Consider the following 22,146-nt stretch of genomic DNA (forward strand, 5'->3'; position numbering starts at 1 on the left):
GTTTAGTTCCAGCAAATTTATTTTAAGTGAAGAAAACAAAGTCATCCTTTATAAAGTCTATAGTTAAAGACAATTACAAAATGCCAGTGATGGGACAGAATATGCAGATCTTTAGCAACCTGCAGGACAATACAAGGAGCACAGTCTAAAAGGATTATGCCTTGATCTTTATATTATACCAGTCTAATTCAGAGTTTTGTTCAGACACAGTTTTTCTAGGGTGAGGACAACTTTTGTGACTGGAAGTTCAATGAGCAACAAAACAAGATTTTATTCTGCAAATTAAGTACACACCTTCCTAATTAATACAGAATACAGTCATTTGATGTGAGGGGGTGCAGTGCAGAACAGGGGCCAATCAAGCAAGTTGTGATGTTCTAGCAGCTCTTTAACTTATGTTCCCCCAGGCTGGTGAGAGAGAGCTGGTACGGAGAGCTCCTACTGGAGGACAGAAAGTGGAGGGGAAATGAACGGACAGAAAAGGGACATTGTTTTCTCCAGAAAGATTTAAGCAAATGCACTAAAACTGCCTTGTAGAGAAAGGAAATTACCTGAGCTTTTAAAAATTATTAAGAAAATGAAGTAACAGAAAGTCTGAAGAGGTCATACATGCAAAAGAGCTATGGCTCATTAGGTTTGGTTTAATTTATTCATTTTGTTGGATGCAAGTAATGCTGAGTCATAGGGGAAAAAAGAGTATATTGGTTGCAAAGACAGCATATTATTAAATAACTTCAAGAATAAGAAATTCATAGGTGCTTAATGTAGTAGGCATTATTCAGGGATGAAACAGCAGAGCAGGCATGTTGAAAGTTTACAGAAAACATTTAAATGAATTGAGAATAGAGAGTGACTGGCTTTATTGGGTCAAAAAACATGTCAAAAATACATAAGGAGATTATAAGTAAAATCTCTATTAAATGGTAGCAATATTCGAAAACTACAAACTGAAGTGGTAAATGCTAAGAAAACAGCAAGCATATATGAAACAATAGAAAGCCAATCAGCTTCTCATCCACATCAAACTGGGGAAAAACACACAAATATTGTAACAGAAGAAACACATAATGATCAGTGTGATTCACTAAGCAGCCTTTTCAAATCCCATGATTTATTATGTCTCTGTGACTGTGCTGGCTTTGGCTGGAATACAGTTAATTTTCTTCACAGCAGCTGTTATGGAGCTGTGATTTGGATTTATGCTGGAAACACTGTTGATAACACAAGGATGCTTTAGTTACTGCTGAGCAGTGCTCACACAGTGTCAAGGCCTTTTCTGCTCCTCACCCCACCCCACCCCACCAGCAAGGAGGCTGGGGGGGCACAAGGAGTTGGGAGGGGACACAGCCAGGACAGCTGCCCACAAATGACTACATGGGTATCCCATTCCATATAGTGGCATGCTCAGCATATAAAGCCAGGGGAAGAAGGAGGAAGGAGGGATGTTTAGAGTGATGGCATTTGTCTTCCCAAGTCACAGCTGTGTGTGTTGAAGCCTTGTTGTCCTGGGGATGGCTGAACACCTGCTTGCCCATGGAAAGTGGTCAATCAATCTCTTGTTTTGCTTTGCTTGCATGCATGACTTTTACTTTCCCTGTCTGTATCTCAACCCATGAGTTGACCCACTTCTGGTCTTCTGACTATCCCCCACTCTCACTCCCCTCAAGAGGACTGACTGAGTGTCTGCTTAGTTGCCAGCTGGGATTAAACCACAGCAGTGACAAAGACTGATTTTTTTTTTTAGCTTACCACTTTGATATTAGTAGAATTTAAAAACACAATAAAGTTTTTATTCAATGAACTGTTGACCAGTAAAAAATAATCTTTTTTTGACCGAAAATTCTTTTCATATTCTCAAATAATTTCTTAACACAAATCTGGCTAGAGGAGAATTTTCCAACTTCTTTAATATCTTAATCAAGGTTTCACACATTTCCAGATTTGCATTTCAGCCCCTTACCTAGGTATGAGCTATGATTTCTGTCCTGAAGAATCTTCTCAAACACCTGGCTCGGAAAGGTGGTGACTCTGTCTGAAGACCCCTGAACTACAGTTCCACTCCAGTCGTAGGCCCCAACAGCACCTAGCAGCAGAACATCCTTTAAAAAATAAAAGTCAACATTTTAGAACTACCTGATTTAGAAAAAGTATGAGCAAAGCTGAAGCTACCATGCCTAATTTCCTACATCACTGTGTTTAAGCCTGTGATGCAGACTAAAGACAGCAGGCAGCTGACTGGAGCTGTTCAGAGTTACCACTTATGTGTAAGACTTTACTGCCCTATTAAGAGGGATTATCACCCGTCTACTGGAAGAGGATAAGTGACTGCTTTAGTTCCCATGGCACTGCAACTCATGATAAAATGGGTTTATTTAAACACTGTGATAATTTCCTAAGTCTGTCCACCATGGGGTTGGGCTTGCTAAGTCCATGCTTTTACGCGCCCATGATCCTCAGAAGACTGAGGATCACACAGACCCAGCTGTATGAAAAAGCTAAAGCCCCTGTTTTGGCCAGCAAAAGTGCCAATGACAGCACACAAGAGCTGGTGCAAATAGATACAGTTTAATTCTTTACATAAGGAGATGTTCTTGAGAGATCTAAAATCCAAATTAGCATGGCTTATTATACAGAATACTTCATACAGAAATCCTTAATCTTGTACACAGAAAGCAAACATAGTTTAGTTTATTCAAGTTATTAAAATTCTTCACTAAACTGAGATACTGTTACAGAAAACTGCAATAAAATTGAATGTGTAATTTTCCTGAATAAACAACCATATGTTTCTCATTTTTTTGCCATTTCTTAGCATCAAGTTCTTCATAATTTAAAACTTTAATTTGTGCAAATACAGAGGACTTTCAAAAAATTATTTCATTCATCTTTAAAGGCTATGAGAAGGAAAAAACCTTCTTGTATTTTCAGTTGAAAGCTTATTGAACCACACTTGGATTTTACAAAGATAATCTTAAAATTGATTAGCATTAAAATATATCTGATATTTTGGTTCTAAGTTTTAAGTGAAATATGCTTTAAACAAATATTAACTTTATAATTTATAAAGAAATGATATAATAATTTTCAGACTTGTTTTATTTATATTTTGGTGATTGCCTACCAGCTTTACAATATCGTTAGTCACAAACATAGAGGAATTAATTTTTTCCTGCTACATGAACTCAGAAATCACTGAAATAATTATATTAATACATCTCAAGATGGTTACATGAAACAAACTATTATGCAGCTTTACTTATTAATATGTATTCAAGTTAAAAAAATTAAAAGGATTATTTGACATTCTCCTTGCATGTAAAAAGATCTTAAAATTGGACATTGTGCTTTTATTTCTCTTTTCTTGCACTCAAGTGTACATACTTACTTCTATTTGTATCATTAAATAATTAAACTCACATACCTTTTTTTGTGAATAATATGCACTGAAGCCCACCTGTGACATTTCCATTTGGAAAGTATCACCTTGATCTGTACCTGGTAAAACAGATACGCATATATGGTCATCTCTATGTAGTCACACAAAATCCTGCCTTGCTGCCTCTGAGTTTAGCTGTATAGGGGGGTTGTATATATACACCAATTTGGCTAAAGCATTTACAAGCAATGGAAATCAGAGCTGATAAACTGTAGAAAATTTGGAGGATTTAACGGCAAATTGATAAGATGAAACCATGAGCCATGCTATAAGTCTCTTCCAAAAAAAGGGCAGAAGATAATGATGAAGTTGGTTTGAATCAGTTTGCACAGCCTTGTCACTGTGGCTGATCTCTTTTTGTGTTTTCTAGGAAGCATTAATATCCTGAAATTAACAGCTTTAGTAATTGTATATTCACAACTTTCAAATAGAACAGAAATTTTAATTTTCCGATAGGATTTTTAAAAACTGTTGGAATTCTCCTGAAAAATACTGTGATATCCATTTCCTAAGCTGGATAGGAATTCAGTGGGAGTACTCAGGAAAAAGTCCTGTTCCCTTGCTTTGAGTAGCAGCATGGGCCTAGTAAAGAATAAGTGAAAGTGAAAGAGAAGATTTCATCCTGAGTGCAGGAAAATGGCAGCCATAAGCTCCTTAAAGAGTGTTGAGGGCAGGTTACACATCTCTGAAGCAAGGTCTGAATTTAACTTAAAAGTTAAAAGCTGGCTTTAGGGAGACAAAGCATCTCTGTGTCACCTCTGCAACACCTTCCGCTGAACAATACACAAGAGTAGGGGTGGTGCGAGGGAGGGGGCCTGGTAGGCACCGCACAAATTGCATTTTCAGTTCTGTAATTAGTTACCTAGTCTTCTGGTTTGCTTTGGTTTTTTTTGTTGTTGTTGTTGTTTGTTTGTTTGTTTGGGTTTTTTTGGTTGGTTTTTTTTTAATAAATTTAATATGGTTTAGGATTCACACAGGTGAAGCTCACAAGCATGAAGATGCCTTTATTCTGCTGGTGATAATAGCTCCAAGTATATTTGGTTGCATATGGAAAAGCTCCCATGCCTGAAGCCCAAGATATGATAGAAATTTACATCAACTGGGGAATGTTTTCCTCAAACTGCAAAAGTTAACTTGAAGCTCAGGCTAATTAGGGGTGGAGTAGCTGGGGGAACCTGTGAAAACAAGAGCTCTCCTGGTGAGCAGGGAGCAGCCTGCAGCTCCAGCTGCCACTTATTTTCACAATACTGCACTAGGCTGAAGCAAAATAAAATTCTAAGCTTGTCAGCTGGGAGAAACTGATCTAATTTTTCAGGGACATTGAGTATTTTACCTTCTATACTAAAAATGCGCTCTCCAAGCGTTCCTGCTTCTTCCAGTAGCGCAGCCTCAGATGACACATTGAAGAAGTACTTTTCTGTTGGATGACTAGCAATTCCCTTGATTTCTTTAATTAAGTTTTTAGTATCAAGTTCATTCCTTATTAAGTATCCCAAAACCTTGTTTAAAGAAACAAACAAACAGCAAAATAAGAAAAGTGAAAGAGATCATGGTGCTACTCCATTTCCTTCCATACTATTTTAGCAAATATTCTGCGTATTAAAAAAAAGTTACCTTTATTTGTATTACTGAATTGCTTATTAGGTTCATTCCTAGGCAAGGGACCATTCATACAGGAAAAATACATAAGGTATGGCAAAGGGGAAAACCACTGAAGTTGCTCAGGCAATTCTAGTCTTGCTTTTTCAGCCAGTGAAAAGACAAATATTTTCACCAGTTCATAGGATTAATTTGACTTAGTTTCAGTCTCACCAGTGTAACAATGTATGCATTATATACCACTTATGTATAGAACATGCACTTTCATACATACACAGCAAAACAATCTTTTGAAAATGCAGTAATGTATAATTTCAGTATTACTTACAGCAATGCCAAATCTGGTTATATTGTCTTCATTGCATTTACCTATCACTGTTTTCAAGTTGGATCCATCATGTGATTCACCATCTGTCACAACAACCATTACTTTTGTGGCTGTCGGGCGTCCTCCCGATTCAGGTGAGAAGGCATACTGTCTGTTATAAAACATTGGTTTATCACACCTCAATCCGTAATGGATGGAATCCAGCACATACACTGTAATGAATACCTTCATCACTGAATTAGAATAAGGTGCTTCTGTAGTGCATAAGTAATGTAACCAAAGAAGCAGAAAAAAAGACTGGAAGGATTGGATGGTGTTTCTGATAAAAATGTAAATTTCAGGAAAAACAGTATATTTTTTGTACTAGTATTTCTAAATGAAAAGGGGGTTTTATCAGAACTCTTAAAGTTTTATGACATCAGGAGCTGGCATCACCAAGCTAAGACAAAAGTGGAAGACAATTAATAAAAAACTTCTCAATTCTACTGCATATATGGACTCCATTGAAGGCTGAGTCTGTTCCTAAACCAAATTCTCAAATTCATTTGATTCAGCATGTATTTTGGCCTAGAGTTCTTCAAAAAACTTCAAAACAGCACCTTCCTGTTGAGAAACAGACCTGGTTTGTATATGTGTTCAGTCATAAAACCCTTTAAGTTTAACCTGTTTTTCACACTTACGGTGCTGCAGTGACAAACAGACAACAGACAAGAGGTTTTACTTTCTCTGCTATCAACCAAAGCCTGATCCACAAACACAAATGTTACTGCACCCACTGAATCCCTGGATAAACTTTACTTCTTTCAATGGTTTTGTATGTTTCCTAAAACCTTGTCCACTCTGATGCACTGTCATGTTTAGAGATCTGTGACAGAACAAGCAATTCAGTTGGGTACCAGAATTACTTCAGAGTGGAGCTCAACCCAATGGTTAACAACATGCTTTTCAGCAATTCTAGTTTATATATTCCTGTACCAATCTGCATGGGACACTGCAAATGCACCTGATGGATTCTGCCTAGTGCTGGGAATCCACTCCAGAGGTCCTGGGCACACGGTCTTCCAAAGGGAATGAAATTCACAATGTTCTCATTGCCACGTAGAGTAAGTCAAACAGTTGCACCGTAAATCATCAATGCATCTCACCTTGCATTGTCAATGGCTTTGAAGGTATTAGTGAGATCTCCTCCCTTCTGAGATGTTTTCTCCATTGCTTTAACAACCTCATCCTTTGTTTGATACGTATTCAAGTTGAAGACTACACGGGGATCATTAGCATACTGAATTAAACCCACCTATGCAATAAAAAATTACATTAGATTATGATGCTTTACAATTAATTACATAGAATCATGATGCTTACTTATGTGTCAGGTTGGTGTAAAAGGTCTGCAGATGCATGGTTTTCTTTCAACACATGTAAAACCAGTTAAAAATAACACATTTGAAAAGCAAAGAAAGCTAAAATGCTGTTGCACTTCCTATCATTTGTTATGGACTACAATACGTTACTGCAAACAATCTGAAACAGCAGACATTAAATGTTTGCTTGGTTACTTCTGGAAGAGCTGATGGATAGCAATAATACAAGGAGCTCTGGGTAAAATAAGAAAATAGCAATAGTTCTACAAGCTCAGAGCACCTCAGTCTGATCTCTTCTAAGGAAGTCCTAAAGGTTAGTTACTTTACAGCACTGCAAACCCTACTTATTTTTAATATAGGTGAAGCTAAAGCTGTATGATAAGATGTAAATTTAAAAAGAAAGAAAAAAAGAGAAGATGCTGAAGGTGAGGTTCAGAAAGAGCTGAGCAGGAAGCCTAGCTTTTAAGCACCTCACTTCCAAAGTAGCCCAAGGAAGAAGGCAGCCTTTGGGAGAGAGATTTCCAGTGCCCCAGTCTTTGTTCTCAGAACTGTTTAGGGAAAATGGACAACTGTAAAGACAGAAGATGTTTAAAACAAAAAAAGGCAATAAAATTTTCCTTACCATCATCAAATCAAAAGGAAAAAACCTCAAAGATCAGTGAGTAAACCAGCAGGAAAAGCTCCTGTTTTAAAGATGCAGCAGTTGGAAAGTGAGAGCTGTATGAAAAGCCCATTAAAAATCTGTTCTACTTTTATCATATCCCCAAAGGCTGTATTTTCAACTACTTTTACACCTAATGCATGAAAGAGATCTGACTCCCCTAGATACAACCTAGACTTCTATTTCAGTTGTATTTTGGATCAAATTACTAATCCCTTTCAAAATAGGAAAACTGTAAGATAAAATCCCCAGCACTGAATAGGATAACTGTGAAATCTGTGGCTTTGAGGGAGGTACTGTAGTTACACAAAATCACACTTGGTTGCCTTTAAAATTGGTTATTTTAGGTTTTGTTCTGTTTGGGTTTTTTTTGGTCTTTCTTGAATATGTCTTTGACTTACCTGAGTCTTGTTAACGCCTATGTCTAAGCCTTGTACAAATTTTTTCAAAAATGCTCTCACTGCATCCCAGGGATAAATGCTGTTTGACTCATCACAAACCACCACAACATCTATAACAGAAGAACACTCTAAAACAAAAATAAGAAGTGGACATTAAATGCACTTGCAGTCTCAGTATACTCTTCAGCTAAATCCAGAGGTGCATATTTAGGTCTCACACAGGCAACGCTTCGGATCAGAAGGCTTTGCCAGAATGAGGACTCAATAGGAGCATATGTGGGTTTTGAGCCTGCACTGGTGCGATGCCCCTGAATACAGAGGACTGAGACCATATTCACATCAGCATTGGATAACAATTTGTCAGCCTTTACATATCAATCACAAGGCTTTGCTTTTGGCACATACACTTTTTTAAGAAATCAAAATTAACAGTCCCCAACACAATATATGTTGCTATTGTTTGATATGTTTGGGTTTTTTTTTTTTAATTTAACTTAAAATTTAATTTTAAAATTTGCACATGTCACCTTACTTTGAACAGCAGGAGAAAAGCTTCTTAGGATCTTGAAACTTGGACTGATTTCAGAACAAACTCCTGTTGCATAGTATTGTCTTCCACACTGCTGTGCCCACAAGGGACCACAAGTCTTAAAAAATAACAACAAAAAGAAACTATAAAAATAACCAATACTTGTCTCACCATATCTATATACAAAACCACCACAAGCAGGACGACAGGGATACAGGATCAGCAAAGCTCTCTTGGGTTACCAGGCCAAATCCCTTCAGTGAGCGTAACCCCTCTCACAGACTCTCACGGGGAGGATTTGCCGCCGGTGCGGATCCCGGTGCGGATCCCGGTGCTATCCCGGTGCTATCCCGGCGCCCATCCCGCGGGCCGGGCGCGCACCCCGCGCTGCAGCGCCGCTCGTGGCCGGCAGGTGGCGGCAGCGCCCCGGGCACGCGGTGCGGGGAACGCGCGGCGGCGCCGAGCGCGGGGTCCGTGACCGGAGCGCGGGGACCCCTCGGACCCCTCCGAAAGCCTCGTCCCAACGGGAATTCACCCCGCGTTTGCAGGTTAAACTGCCTCATCTCCCTCCTCACGGTGAGCACGGTCCCATTCTCACCAACGGGAGACGTCTGCCCCTGGCCGCGCACCGCCCCCCCCCCACCAACCCCCCCCCACCAACCACCCATGTTCATTGACTTTGGGGGAAAACAACCCTGCTTCGGTGCTGAAAACAATCTCTGTAAAAAAAAAAAAAAAAAAAAAAAGTATTTTCATCTGGATCGACCAGCTGTTATTTACGTCTTTATGCATCTTTATGTGTGCTTTTATCAACCACATATAGAGACAGCATTTTGCCGTGAGAATATAGGGGGAGTTGTGTGCGTGGGGGCGGGGGGGGAAGGCTGAGGTGGAGAATCGGCGGGTGTATTTCCTTCTTAAAAGAAAATATTAGAAACTCAAGGAAATAAATATAACCTCTACATAACCTCTCTCCAACTGTTCTGTGAGAAATTATAGCTTCCTTATATATACACTCTGGTTGCATCACCTCTATTTAGGAAAAGAGGGACTATTACACTTTTCTCAAGGATACTGGGGGGCAAAAAAAAGGTAATTAAATTCAAAAGTAAATAGAAAATGAGCTAAATCACTCACTGGTTTACCAGTGAGACAACATCAAACTATCCTAAGATATTTGACCAGATGGTGGATTTTCTAGATGAGAAAGGAAGTATATCCACATTATCTGATCTTGAGATAAGTGCTTTTTTAGCTGCTACATGGGGCATGGTTAGTTCTTAATGGAAAAGACAGCTTTTTAGAGAGGTGAAAGGTGCAAAATAAATCATCTATAATGGTAACTATGAAGCTGGAGGAGAGTTACTGGCCTTTAGAGTTAATTTAAAGTTCCTTTTAGATCAGTCTTGTTTGGCCATTTTCTTTTTTTTTTTCCTGAATTGGTGGGAGTTCAAAATCGTGATGTTAATCTTGGAGCAAAAAGCAAAGATTTTCTAATAATCTTTGTTGATCTTCAGAAAGAAAAAGGGAAAAACTCTAATGTTTAAGTCAGAAATTCAAGATGCATCATTAATGAAGGGGAGATCACATATCAAAAACTGATGAACTTGAAAGGCAGAATATTATAAAGGGGTGTAGGCTTGCCCTTCAGGACTAATATTAAGAAATGTGGACCTAAACTGGAAGGTCACTGGATGGAAGGGAGAGAAGCAGAAGGATCGGGCCCTGGATGACTGCAGGGTGACAGCAAGCACGCAGCCGGCATGCAAAGCAAATATGGCTTAAAGGTATGTGACGAGAAGCTGTTGAGTTGGGGAAATACCAAATACACTGTATAGTGCCTGGGAAAGACTCACATGGAATACAGCACAGATGTGGTCACTGATATTTGAGAGAGGTGTATTTCAAAAAGCACGTTTCAGCCAAAAACTCTGTATTTGTTTAGCAAGGCAAAGGAGAAAGGTGAGTGGTTGTGGGGTGTCAAATACAAAAAGAAGATTTTACATGCAGGGAGATGAGAGCTTCTTCTTTCAACTAAAGGCAAAGCACTGCCCAGAAAACGAACTGATAAAAATTTAGTCAGGAAATCCAGAAAAATCTTGTTAACCATCAGTGAAGTTCTTCAGCACCTCTCCAACAGGACTAAGCATGCCTCAGAAAAATGTAATGAGCGTGTGGGAATAGACTGCCCTGTACTTAGAATACCTGTGGGAACCAATCCCATGGCATCAAGCAGCTGAACCAGCAGGGCTTGGGAGCTGCAGCACAGACATGCCAGCCTGGGTCGCATTCCAAGCCAAGCAGCCCAGGGACTGAGCACGCAGCACAGACTAGGACAGGCATGTGGAGGGGCCACAGGAGGAAGGAGAACAGTGAGCTGGGAGGGGGAAACCCTGAAAGAACCCAAAGAACCCATCACAGAGGCCAGCTGCCACAGGCAGAGTCTCAGAGCAAAGTCCTGGCTGGCAGCAGCTTGCAATTATGAGCGGGCAGTCCATGCATGTGGTCCAATACCTGCCACAACTAAGTCATGGGGCTTTTGGTATTTGTTGAGGCTGAGTCACAGATAAGCACCTGTCTCCAGTACTCCATTCTCCTCATGTTAAAAAGAAGCCCTTTTTGACAACGACGTGGCTGTTTATGTCTTAGAATTCAACCTTTTCTAATTCATGCAATTTAAGGAGAGTCAATCAGTAACATATGGAGCAGGAAATTCTTTTTAATTGAGAGAAGTTTAAATATTATTAGAAAATACAAATTTTCTTGCATGAGATATTTTAAAACACTGCAGTTACTCACACTGATTAAAAGTGGGTATGCATAGGACATTACCTGTAATTGAAAGTATTATTTAAGAGACAGAGTAAGATTTTTTTAATCAGTGCCTTTTCAAGCCACAAGTCAAGAAAAGCCCTGTTGCTGCATTTTGAAGTTATGAGTAACTTTACTAATTCCAAGAGAGCTGCTGAAGAAGTTGGAATTAGGCATACTTCTAAGTACTTCAGTAAACTGAGCTATGTATTAATGAATACAATAAATATTTGAATATTTTTGTGATTACTAGGAAGATGCAACAAAAATTACAAAGCTTAAGGACACCCTAGAGGTCTTCTGTCTGTAATTTATTGTTTCACTTATTTCCTGCACATGGCTACATCAAAGTGGAGTACACCTACACAGCAACAGTTTTCATGCGTATGACTAGGATCATAAAAAAGCACATGAAACAGGCATTCGCTTCCTTTTGAGTAAGATTCTGTTTTGCAGGCTCCAAGGACAGTGGTTTGTGGAATATACACAGAGAAAATGCATCCTCCTTCAGCTTGCTAACCAAATAAAACACATCACAATTCCATGGGACTAGAAATCCTACTATCTCAGGAGAACAGGTGCCTGTGCTAGTGCAAATGATGGAGGAGAGATTATATAAAGTCTTTTGAAAGCACAATCAGAACTATACAAGACTTGTATAATATTCTTGTGTATATTGTCTGACTTAAATTACTGAGTCATTAATTCGGATAGGATGCTTAGGTAAACGATCAAGGAGAGCCTTCTCAATATTCCTGCATTAATGATACATTTCACAATTGCTTTTGGACCCTAGGTAATTGCAGTGGGATGCAATATTTTAAAATATGGAAAAGATACACTAATACACGCTGCATAATAAAATACATTTAGCTTGGACTTATGAAAAAATGTGGAGAATTCTAGTTTCTACAGTCTCCTCAGGAGTGTCTGTCTGTACTGAATATGATCTTGATACATACCAAAAATCCTCCCGTTTTTGAGTTCTGTATCAGAGTCAAGCCAAGGTTCATGTTCTCTTTAATTTCAGTCACATTTGGAATATTTATTAAAGCTGAAATAAAATTAGATTAAGTAATGACAGATAAATAAATAAGATGTAGAAGCAATTTACTAGGTTAGAATTCTTTTCAAAAACTTGACTTTTCAGAATCTAAGGCACCTTTTCCAAATCGCTGTGTACAATTCTGAGACAAAAGAAACAAAAGCCAATCTTTGGGAAAAAAATTGCTAACCATTAACTGTAGACATGAATTAAGTATGGCCATTTAGAGTATCTGCTCTCAAGACACCTGAAGACGAAATAGAGGAAAAAAGGATCTACCTATGGCATATTTTTGGCTGGCTGAGTAGCTGCAGCTGAGTAGCTACTGTTACATTCCTCAGGACACCAGACTCCTCTGATCCAGTATCAGGCTTTAGACAGAAAACTGGAAGGGGCAGTGGAGGGCAGATATGGTCTGCACCACAAATAAACATAAAGGAGGCAACTCAGGACACTCTGCTGCCCTGTATTTTCACTGTATCCAGACTTGAACTCCATTTTATACTTAGCTGGCAAACACAGATGCCCACCCCTACTTGGTTTAGGGAAAGTAGAGACACTTGCCCTGCCAGCCACCCACCCCTGGATGCCAGCATGGAGCCCTTCAATGACACAGAGCCCTGCATCTGCCGGACATTGGCTTTGGGACCCACACTGTTCCTGCCCCATGGCTGCAGGGTAAAGACCCCAGTTGCTCCAGTGGGTGACACTGAGACCCCAGTGCCTCCAGCAGCTGGCACCACCTGGCCTGACTCCAGTGCCAGGCACCAATTTTTGCTCAGAGAGACACAGGTTTCATCAGCAGCTGGCACTGAGGCCTTGCAGCACACACACCCCACAGAATCTGAGATTATGAAGACAGCTAGTTAGAAAAAGTTTTAATAAAATAGATTGGCCTCATACATACACAAGGAAAAACTGGACAATTGCAGCAAGACATTGCCAGTTAGAACTTACCTTGTAAATTCAGTTTTTTACATGTGTTTTTGGACACACCAACAGGACATGCATATATATCTCCAGTTCTGTTAGCAGGATAGCCACTCCAGGGTGATCCAACCAACAACCTAGAGGAAAAGGAATGTCATTAGATCCTCAATGATACTGGAAAATTCAGCATGCATGGCTCACTATGGATAACAGGTAAAAGATGCTTTCCAGAGATATAGCACCCAAGGCATTCAGGTGTAGGAGTCTTCTCCAGAACTGTTCAGAAGCTTTATTTGCATGTCAATACCTTACACTGGATTCACCAGGGGCAGCTTTGGTGGAGAAGAAGAATGGGAGAGCCTTTGGGGTTCAGCTGCCTCAAACACATGTACTGTTTTTAATGTGACATTGTGTCGCAGGTCAGACGAAACACAGTGAAGATACCAATATATACAGGTACACAAAAACTTAGAAATATATATGTTGAGGATCGAGAGACATATTATTTATTGTTCTGTCTGTTAATGGTTAACTGGTTCCTTTTAGGTTATTCTTTTAACTGATAAGAAACGTTTTCTACAGGATCTGCTCAGCAGCAGTCAAACACTTACGTCTGAGCTTGAACACTACCACACCTTGATAACACTGAGTCAGAAAGCAAGTACTGCTGGTTGTAACAATCTGCTGCATAAAGTCTCTGATCTTGAACACGAAAGTTAATACTTGTGATCATTTTGCCTGCAATACAAAGTGATTAATATTCTCTGACTCATTTCTTCATTTGCCATAAGGTTTCCCCTCCAGTATCTGCTCTTCAAGACTCCTTTAATCTTTATTTGAAAGCCTTCACAAAATTGTTTAGTTCACCTTCTGGGAATACTGCTTAAGAACACCTATATTTCATCACAACTCTCCAAAAGATGATCTCAAGGGTTATTAAAAATAAAACAGATTATTGAAAAGCAGGGATCATGGGTACTTGCTCCAGCAGCACTATGACTTTATTTTCAAACAGAACAATCCATGGTAGCAATTAATGCATTTTGGGGACAGTAAGAGGACAAGTAATAGGGGCCCAATATAGAATATTGAGTTCCATTAGAAACCATTGTTTTTAGTGTGTCAATAGGTTGTTTGAAGCAAAATTTTTATTCTCTAAAATTTTATAGGTAGCTAACACAAATATACCTTACACTACTAAAAAAATTGTGAAATTATTATATTTCAAAGCAATTGCTATATATAGTATTAACTTCCTATGGATCATCTGATTTTTCTGCTGCAATGTTATTACTACTTTGAATAAAATGGTTGTGACAAAAAAGTTTTAGATGCAAAAGAAAGAGTTTTAGATGCACAAGAAAGAGTTTTAGACCTTTCTAGTTTGCTCAGAAAAAATACTGCTATCTGCGTACTCATTTTTTAGTTTATTTCACCTCAATTAAACACAAGTAACATTATTTTACCAATTCAACTGGGGGTTTGGTTTCAGATTATCTTTCTCGTGTGTCTGGATATTTTAAGAATGCCTAACTCCTTCTCAATTACCTTGTTGGAAAACACTGATTATGCAGGCAGCAGGAACAGGACTTTGTGTACTTCCAGCATCTCTAAATATGCATCTTAGGTTCATATAAACACCTCTCTCTATCATAACATTGTACATTACAGAAGCCATGAGGAGGCCTCTGATTTTCTTATTTTATGTGTGTTTCTGAGTCTTTTAGGCACAGTGGAAACCAGAACTGCTGCAGCTCAGTATCAAATAAACAGAGCTCATAAGCAACTACTGCACTGGTCATGTGCCAACAGATAACATAATCTGCAAATACTTGCAGTGACACAGAGGGCTGGAGCTGGTCAATAGTCAGAGGAAGAAGGAGGAGGAACAGGAAGAAGACGTGGTGTTACACTCTCCCACCTTGCTAGGTACTACCAATTTTGGTACGGCTTTAAAATGCTAACTGGGCTCATGGGAGAGAAGGGGTAAGAGTTTTCGTGGAAACAGGAAATAGTTTTAAAATGGATGCCAACACTGCATGTGCAATATCTGAAACTGGAACAGCTTTCCAGCATTAACTGCCAAGCTGAACATTGCACTGTGTACATTTATAAACACTTGTATGTTTTTTCTAAGTTTCCCAGAAGGCAAACATTTCAGAGTTCTTGCAGGATGACAGCTAGAGTTCAGGGAATGACCTTGTATCTTGGAAATAACCCCTGCAACCACTCCCATTTGGCCATGAAATCTGTGAATCTCTGTGTTGTGCTGGCACTGCTGTGCGGCCACAGGTTTTCCTGAGAGCCCAGTGCACACAGTTTCACTCACAAGCAGAGTGAGAACCAGAGAAGAAGAGAAACAGAAGCATAGTCCAGCACTAGCTTACCCAAATCCAAGCCTAACTCCAAGCTATCTCCAAGTTTCACCCCTGCTAATGGCATAAACTAGAGACAAATATCATCCCCAGTGTTTGCTAAAAGTGCTCTCTCCCTTTCAGCACGCATAGTTTTGCTCATTCCATGGACATTATTTGGCTCCCATTTTCCCTGCCTTCAACATTAACTGCAAGCCAAACATCTGCTTATACCAAGGAACCATCACTTCTTAAACTTGATACTCACAAGATAATTTTACTTTTGCTACCCCTGAAACTAACCTTGAAGCTGTTGCATGGTACAAAGAGGAAAATATAAGACAAAACAAGATTAACTTTTATTGTTTTAGATACAATTTTTAATCTATGCCAAGTGTGCACAAAGCTACTTTATTTTGTCTTTCATTTATCTTGCACCCCTCATAGCTTACTTGGAGTTATTTTATTAACTTATTTTTCTATATCCCCTGTAGATTTGCAGAGTCTGTGAATCTCAATGTCATACCTATGATGAAGGCCAAAAAATGCCACTCCATACACAGAAATTAACACTTAGAACTGACTGTTACTGACTGTGATTTTCAGAAATGAACATAGCTGTTAAACCCATTCCATTATTTGATTTAACTAACCTGTCATCAATACATGCCTGAGAAAAAATTATTAACTGGCATAAGCCAAGCTTAGCCCTCTACTTTTAATTGCCAACCTTAAATGCTTTAGGAAATAACATAATTTCTATTTCTCTTGTATTCTTTGCCTTATTTATATTTAATACTAACCTTAATCTACATTAAAAATCAGGAAGTCCTACTTGCCTTTCAAAGTTAACATAAACCATTACAGTAGGGAGTTACACAATGCTGCTTTGAGAAAATGCATGTGTATCTTTCTGAAACATCAGAAGTGAAGACAGCAAGGGAGTATCTGGCTAGCATCCTGCTAACTACAAATTTTCTTTTTACTGTGATTAGACAGGATGCATGAGGCAAAGTGAAACAGAATATATCAGGAAAGAATGCAAGAAAGTAGTACTAAAATACTTGAGAATGCTTGTTTCCAAATAAACTGTATCATGGATAATGTATTAATTAAGGGTAATTTTCAGCCATGAGTTAAATATTTATTTTTACAAAATTTCCTTATGTGTCCTTGCAGACTGTCTTTACACAATACGATAGTGACTATAATGTAATATTTCTACTGATTTTATTATTCATCTCCCTAATCATTCTCCAACACTGTACACGAAGCACTAGGAAGTCAAATGAAGTTCAGCAGAAATGCCTTACCACACAAGCTGAGGAGTGGCAGATCAAAGTGCAACAGGAATTATTTCTGGGAAATTACACCATGACAAAGCTAGTAACCAGCAAACTGCAATGTAGCAGAAAGCAAAATCAGAATTCATAGTGAAGGGCTGAATTCCCAGCTGTTGTCAGAGCATGTTTTATATTTTCTGGTTTCTTTTTTTTTTTTTTTCTTTTCATGTATTTGCTCTTCATTGTGTTGTGTTTTGTTTTGTTTTCTAAACATGAAGATGGCTAATAGGAAAATAAAAGTAGAAAGGACCTCTTAGATCATCTGGCCTTTTTTCCTACAGGAAATTACAGGAAGTGATGACTAGATATGAAGACCAGAAAACTCTTCACTCTCATAGATGCCTCTCTGTGCACACTAAAACACTTCTCACTATCTAAAATTTTGATCCTTTCAACAAGAATCAAAAGTTCAGAAACTACAGTGAGCTGTGGCAAGAGAGTTTGAGTGACAAACTCAGAAGTCCTACAAAAAAGCAGCTAGAGCTTCTCCAAGCAGGAAAAGGGCAAACTGTGGTGCATGCAGTCAGGGAAAACAAAAGCTGGGTAAAGAACTCCGCATTAGCAATGGTGCTGGCACTGAAACAACAGAGCTGTAACAATGGCAGCTTCTGTTAGGAAAAAAAATTAAAAAAATTGCCCTCCTCAAAAGAAATGGCCATCCTCATTAAAATCAGAAAGCTTTGAAAATGTACTTATTTCAATAGAAATTCATACAGAAATGTGTCTTTTTGGAAAAACATCTTATTGGTCTGAAGGGGCAGAACAGACCCTCAGGAGAAAGGCCACTGTATTTGGTAACCACTGAGCAGTAGGCAATGATTTTTTAAACTATTTTTGGTAGTGCAGTAACTATGTGATATATCAGTAAGTGCACTGTATATTAAGGTGTCATTATCGACATGTGAAGTGAAACAAAATACTTTAAGACAGAAAAATCCCACAATATAAATTCAAAACCAAATTAATTTTAAAAATTGAAAATCATAAGCACACAGGCACAGCTCAGCATGTGTCAGAAGACACATATGTGTAGGAGGAAATATTTTAAGAGTTATCTACAACTATTTCAATCTTCCTCACCTGTGACAGATCTAAAACCAATGCTCAGCATTCTTCATCTCTGAAGAATGTACTGTCAGCTGCTGTTCAGGGAATGCACATTCAAGATGAACTTGGCAGGGTACAATCTGGCTTTATAAAAGACTATGTTTATAAAATTACAGAAATTTTAGTCTCAATTTAGGATTCAAATGCAGATGGCCTCTTGACAGGGAGAACCACAGCATAAACTGAATGATGTTTCTGTGGTGTCTGATTACTTGTGTGGTGACCTGCTTAAACTTTTCTAATTGATGGGTTTTATTGGTATTCACAATTTTCCTTGAGTTCATTAAAGAGCTCCTGTTTTTAAATTCCCACCAGACACTGCGAAAGGCTTGAGCTGTGCTTGACTTGCAAGTTTGTCCTTATTTATGAGCATCACATGCCATCAAGGCTCATCAATGCACAGCAGACCAGTGCCCAATTATCCTGGATCATTTGTCTCTACACAAAAAGTCTTCCTCAGTGGTTTGTGTTACAGCATCCTAACTTGTACTAAACTCTTCAATAGTCCTGCATTCCCATTTGGACTGCCTTCCCTCTTCTCTCTGAACTCATCTCCAAGAAAAGTGAAAACCAGTACCAATTCAGCAAAAATTTTTCTCTCTCTATCATTTCTATAGTTCTTACTGGCTCAGGAGATGCACCTCCCAGAAATACAGCTGAATAATATAACTGCATCTTTTGTGTTTCTCTATCTCTCCTTTCTACTCTTCGAGAGTGTACAGGAGGATTTTTAAAGCTGTGTTTTATATAGCACCCTGTTAATTTATTAAGGAAAATCTAGGAAATGATAAAATTTCTGGTGGACCTCAGATTCTGGATAACCTCTCTTGGGGAGAGAGGGCACCCCAGCAGCACATTGTGTGGTGAGCAGCCCCACTCTGTGCCTGGACAGTTTTCTAATACAACACATTCTTGCTGCACAGTGAGGATCTCTTCACAAAAGCGTATGATGATGAATGCTCGCCTTGGACAGAAATAATCACCCTGATCTTATCTCAGACTGTTTATCTTGTTCCCAGTTCAGCCATGTCAACAAGAACTCTCTGCATGGACTGCAGCCTCTGCGTTGCTCATAGGAGAAAACAACTCCTACTGAACAGCTTGAATCAGATTGACTGTTCTGTTTGGGTTTTTTTGTCTGCTTGGTTGGGCTTTTTTGTTTTGGGTTTTAGTTGGTTGTTTTTTCTTTTTTTTTTAATAATGCATGCAGGAAAAAGCTCTGTTGTCCCAAGAAAAAGAAAATAGCCTAGAAATCAAGAGAACGAGACAGTAGAACATGACTCACCTTTTTCTTAAGCTTGCCTAATAATTTTTTTAGCGGGAGACTAAAAACGGCTTTTCTTCACTGAAGAGCCTCTAACAAGTCCTAGTTACTTGAAAATGAGCTGATAAAATTTCCCTGACTTTTGGAGCTAGGTCAGACATCATGCAGTTAAAGAACTAATGGTGAAGTGCCTATATACAGAAAAGTTTACCAGATTAAAAATATTCATATACTTAGGAGAAGATTGATTGAATTCCACAGCCATAAAGATCTTTTCCAACCTAAATGATTCTATGATTCTGTAAGACAGGAAAAGTTAAAAAGTTACTTTTTTTTTCCCTGCAGTCCAGCACACATTATGCAAGAAAGTGATAGTGGAGGAGTTTTTATATCAAAAGCAAAAATAGAAGAGGGAAATATAAAACATAAATAGCTTGGGTGAGTTAGGCACCTATTGCTTCTGCTGCAAGCTTACAGAAAAACTGAGAAGTATAAAACACAAGGCAATTTCTCCATGTATGAGGCAAAAGCATTCAATTCACTACAGGCACATGGCGCACATTCTTGTTCTCCTTCAGTGGCTTTACACAGAAGTTGTTTTTTTTAAAAAAAAGAGATCTCTGATCTATGGGTGACTAAACACAATTAAAGCAGGCAAAAATGCAGTGAGAAGCCATCACAGCATCAGATGAGGGGTGGGGGTAGGCTGGAAGCCTACCGAGCTGAGGGAGAGGAAATGCCAAGGTTTTAATTCCGAGGATACAGCTTTGCTCTCCTCTGTCTCCTGGTCCCTGGAGGTAAACACTGCTGAGATCTCAGGGGTCGTGCATTTGCATGTGTAGCCAATTGCAGCCACGCGGTGCCTCTGAGCAGTGCGGTCACAAACGTCTCTGCTGTCTCAGTAATTTTGTACCTGTTTTTCCAAATTTTAACTGCAAAATGCATTTTCACATGCATTTCCATGAATTTCAGATTTTGACCTCTCGCTTTCTTTTTACTGAGAGAAGTGCAGTTACTGAGTATCAGTCTGTTGTCACTTAAGCAAAACCACCAGTTTGTGGCTATTTGGGTTCTGACACATTTCAGTCTATGGAGGATGTCACATCTGAAGTGCCTCAGCATACCATAATTTATATTATCTGGTGTGGCTTCCTGCTGTAGACTTAAAGCCATGTACACGCAAACAGACATTTAAGAGTTCAGCAGTTCTCAATTACTTTCACAGACTTATAGTCCTTACATGTAAGGACACCTTAAGCTTTGTGACTGCGGAGGCTGCAGAAGAGGAAACAATGTGTCTTCCACTAAATGTGCTTAGTCCCTGTAATTTGTTAAAACAACATTTCTAGAAAAAAAATTTTAACTAATTGCTCATCAAGCCCGATGTTGTGGTAACAACATTGGATTTCAGGTCAAATTTTATGGCTGAAGAGATGTAGCAGACACAAGACTTTGTTATGATTGTGTTACTAAAGACAGCCAAATACACCATCCCTTGAAAAGCAAGCAGTTAATACTGTATCAGACACAAAATTATATAGATGTAATTTAATTTAATTTAATTTAATATTAATAATTAGAACTCCCCAGCTCTAATAATTTGTTTTTGACCTTAACAATGTTAAAAAGGGAAAAATATCCCACATATATGTAAAGTGTAACAAAGATGCTGTGGGTACATGAAGGAATGAAATGTGAGTTAAAATTCTAGAGAAGTTGTAAGCCTAAGGAAATTAGGGTACTGGAGATGAAAGTAAAAGATTACTGAAAGAAAGACCTCAGGTCACATGGTGTTAAGGAAAAGAGTCTGAACCATCACATGCATATGTCTTTAGAATATCTCAACTTTTGGTCTGATAACCCCAAGCATTTATTTGTAAAAATATAGGTCTAATATAAAAAGGAGTTAGCCAGAACGCATTTAAAAGAAATGTGGAATTATAAAAGAAATATTAAGAGTTGCAACATTTTTTACTTAAGCTTTTGGCTGGACATAAACCAAGCCATTCAAATTGCTTACCATTTGCCTTGTTCATTTACAAACTGTTGAACTGCATATCCAAACTGCTCTCTTGGTGGACCAGAAAATATTTTTGCTTCCAGGAGCCCAACATTGTAGGCTTCACAGCAGTTATGAAGAATGCCTGTTAAGACAAAGATTATGATTACCACAGAAGCAATTAAAGAAGAATTTTGATCCCAGTGAAAAAGGCTCTTCATCTGAGACAGCTCCCACAACAGAAGAAAATAAATACAGCCTTTGACACATGCTTGAAAAAACAGTGTTTTTGCTACAGTACCCTGCCTCTGTGAAATGCCTCTCTAGCACTCTTTACATGTGTTGTGATACTGTGGGCAGAGATCAATGACTCATTCACTGTTGGCCTTAACAAAAGTCACAGCATTACTAATGTTTTAGCTGAATGGAGGCAAAATGTATGATTCAGAGGTCTGTTATCCTCCTTTACCTTTAGGCATAAATTAATCTTATGGCAGAGCAAACACATCAACAGCCTGCTGAGGTACATTAGAATCACAGAATCTTTTAGGCTGAAAAAGCCTTGCCCAACCACTGCCAAATCCACCAATAAACCATGTCCTCAAGTGCCACATCTACACATCTTTTTAAATACTTGCAGGGGTGGTGATTCCATCACTTCCCTGGGCAGAGTGTTCTAATACTTGACAACCTTTTCCAGGAAGAATTTTTTCCTAATGTCCAGTTTAAACCTTCCTTGGTGCAACTTGAGGTCATTTCTGCTTGTGCTGTCGCTTGTTACCTGGGAGAAGATACTGACTCCCACCTGGCCATGACCTCCTTTCAGGCAGGTGTAGAGAATGATAAGATCTCCCCTGAGCCTCCTCTTCTCCAGGCTAAACACTCCCAGCTCCCTCAGCTGCTCCTCACAGGACTTGTGCTCCAGACCCTTCCCCAGCTCCCCTGACCTTCTCTGGACTCACTCCAGCACCTCAATGT

The 22,146-nt window shown here is 38.9% G+C and overlaps 1 protein-coding gene across 2 annotated transcripts in view; it reads right to left on the bottom strand.

The window, feature by feature from the left end:
- ITGA2 (integrin subunit alpha 2) overlaps positions 1-22,146 on the bottom strand; it is a 67,861-nt gene that overhangs the window by 27,482 nt on the left and 18,233 nt on the right. The window contains exons 2-11 of one of the 2 annotated variants that reach the window (XM_010395252.4): positions 21,190-21,313; positions 13,129-13,238; positions 12,089-12,180; positions 8,319-8,433; positions 7,787-7,914; positions 6,509-6,657; positions 5,364-5,514; positions 4,770-4,935; positions 3,422-3,495; positions 1,961-2,099 (exon numbers count right to left, since the gene is read on the bottom strand). In XM_010395252.4, coding sequence (XP_010393554.2) covers positions 1,961-2,099; positions 3,422-3,495; positions 4,770-4,935; positions 5,364-5,514; positions 6,509-6,657; positions 7,787-7,914; positions 8,319-8,433; positions 12,089-12,180; positions 13,129-13,238; positions 21,190-21,313 — 1,248 coding nt within the window. Of the gene's footprint in view, positions 1-1,960; positions 2,100-3,421; positions 3,496-4,769; positions 4,936-5,363; positions 5,515-6,508; positions 6,658-7,194; positions 7,714-7,786; positions 7,915-8,318; positions 8,434-12,088; positions 12,181-13,128; positions 13,239-21,189; positions 21,314-22,146 lie in introns of those variants that run through there. The other variant, XM_039567405.1, reaches the window with a different exon arrangement.

This window comes from Corvus cornix, chromosome Z (assembly GCF_000738735.6).
Source record: "Corvus cornix cornix isolate S_Up_H32 chromosome Z, ASM73873v5, whole genome shotgun sequence".
Taxonomy (NCBI): Eukaryota; Metazoa; Chordata; class Aves; order Passeriformes; family Corvidae; genus Corvus; species Corvus cornix.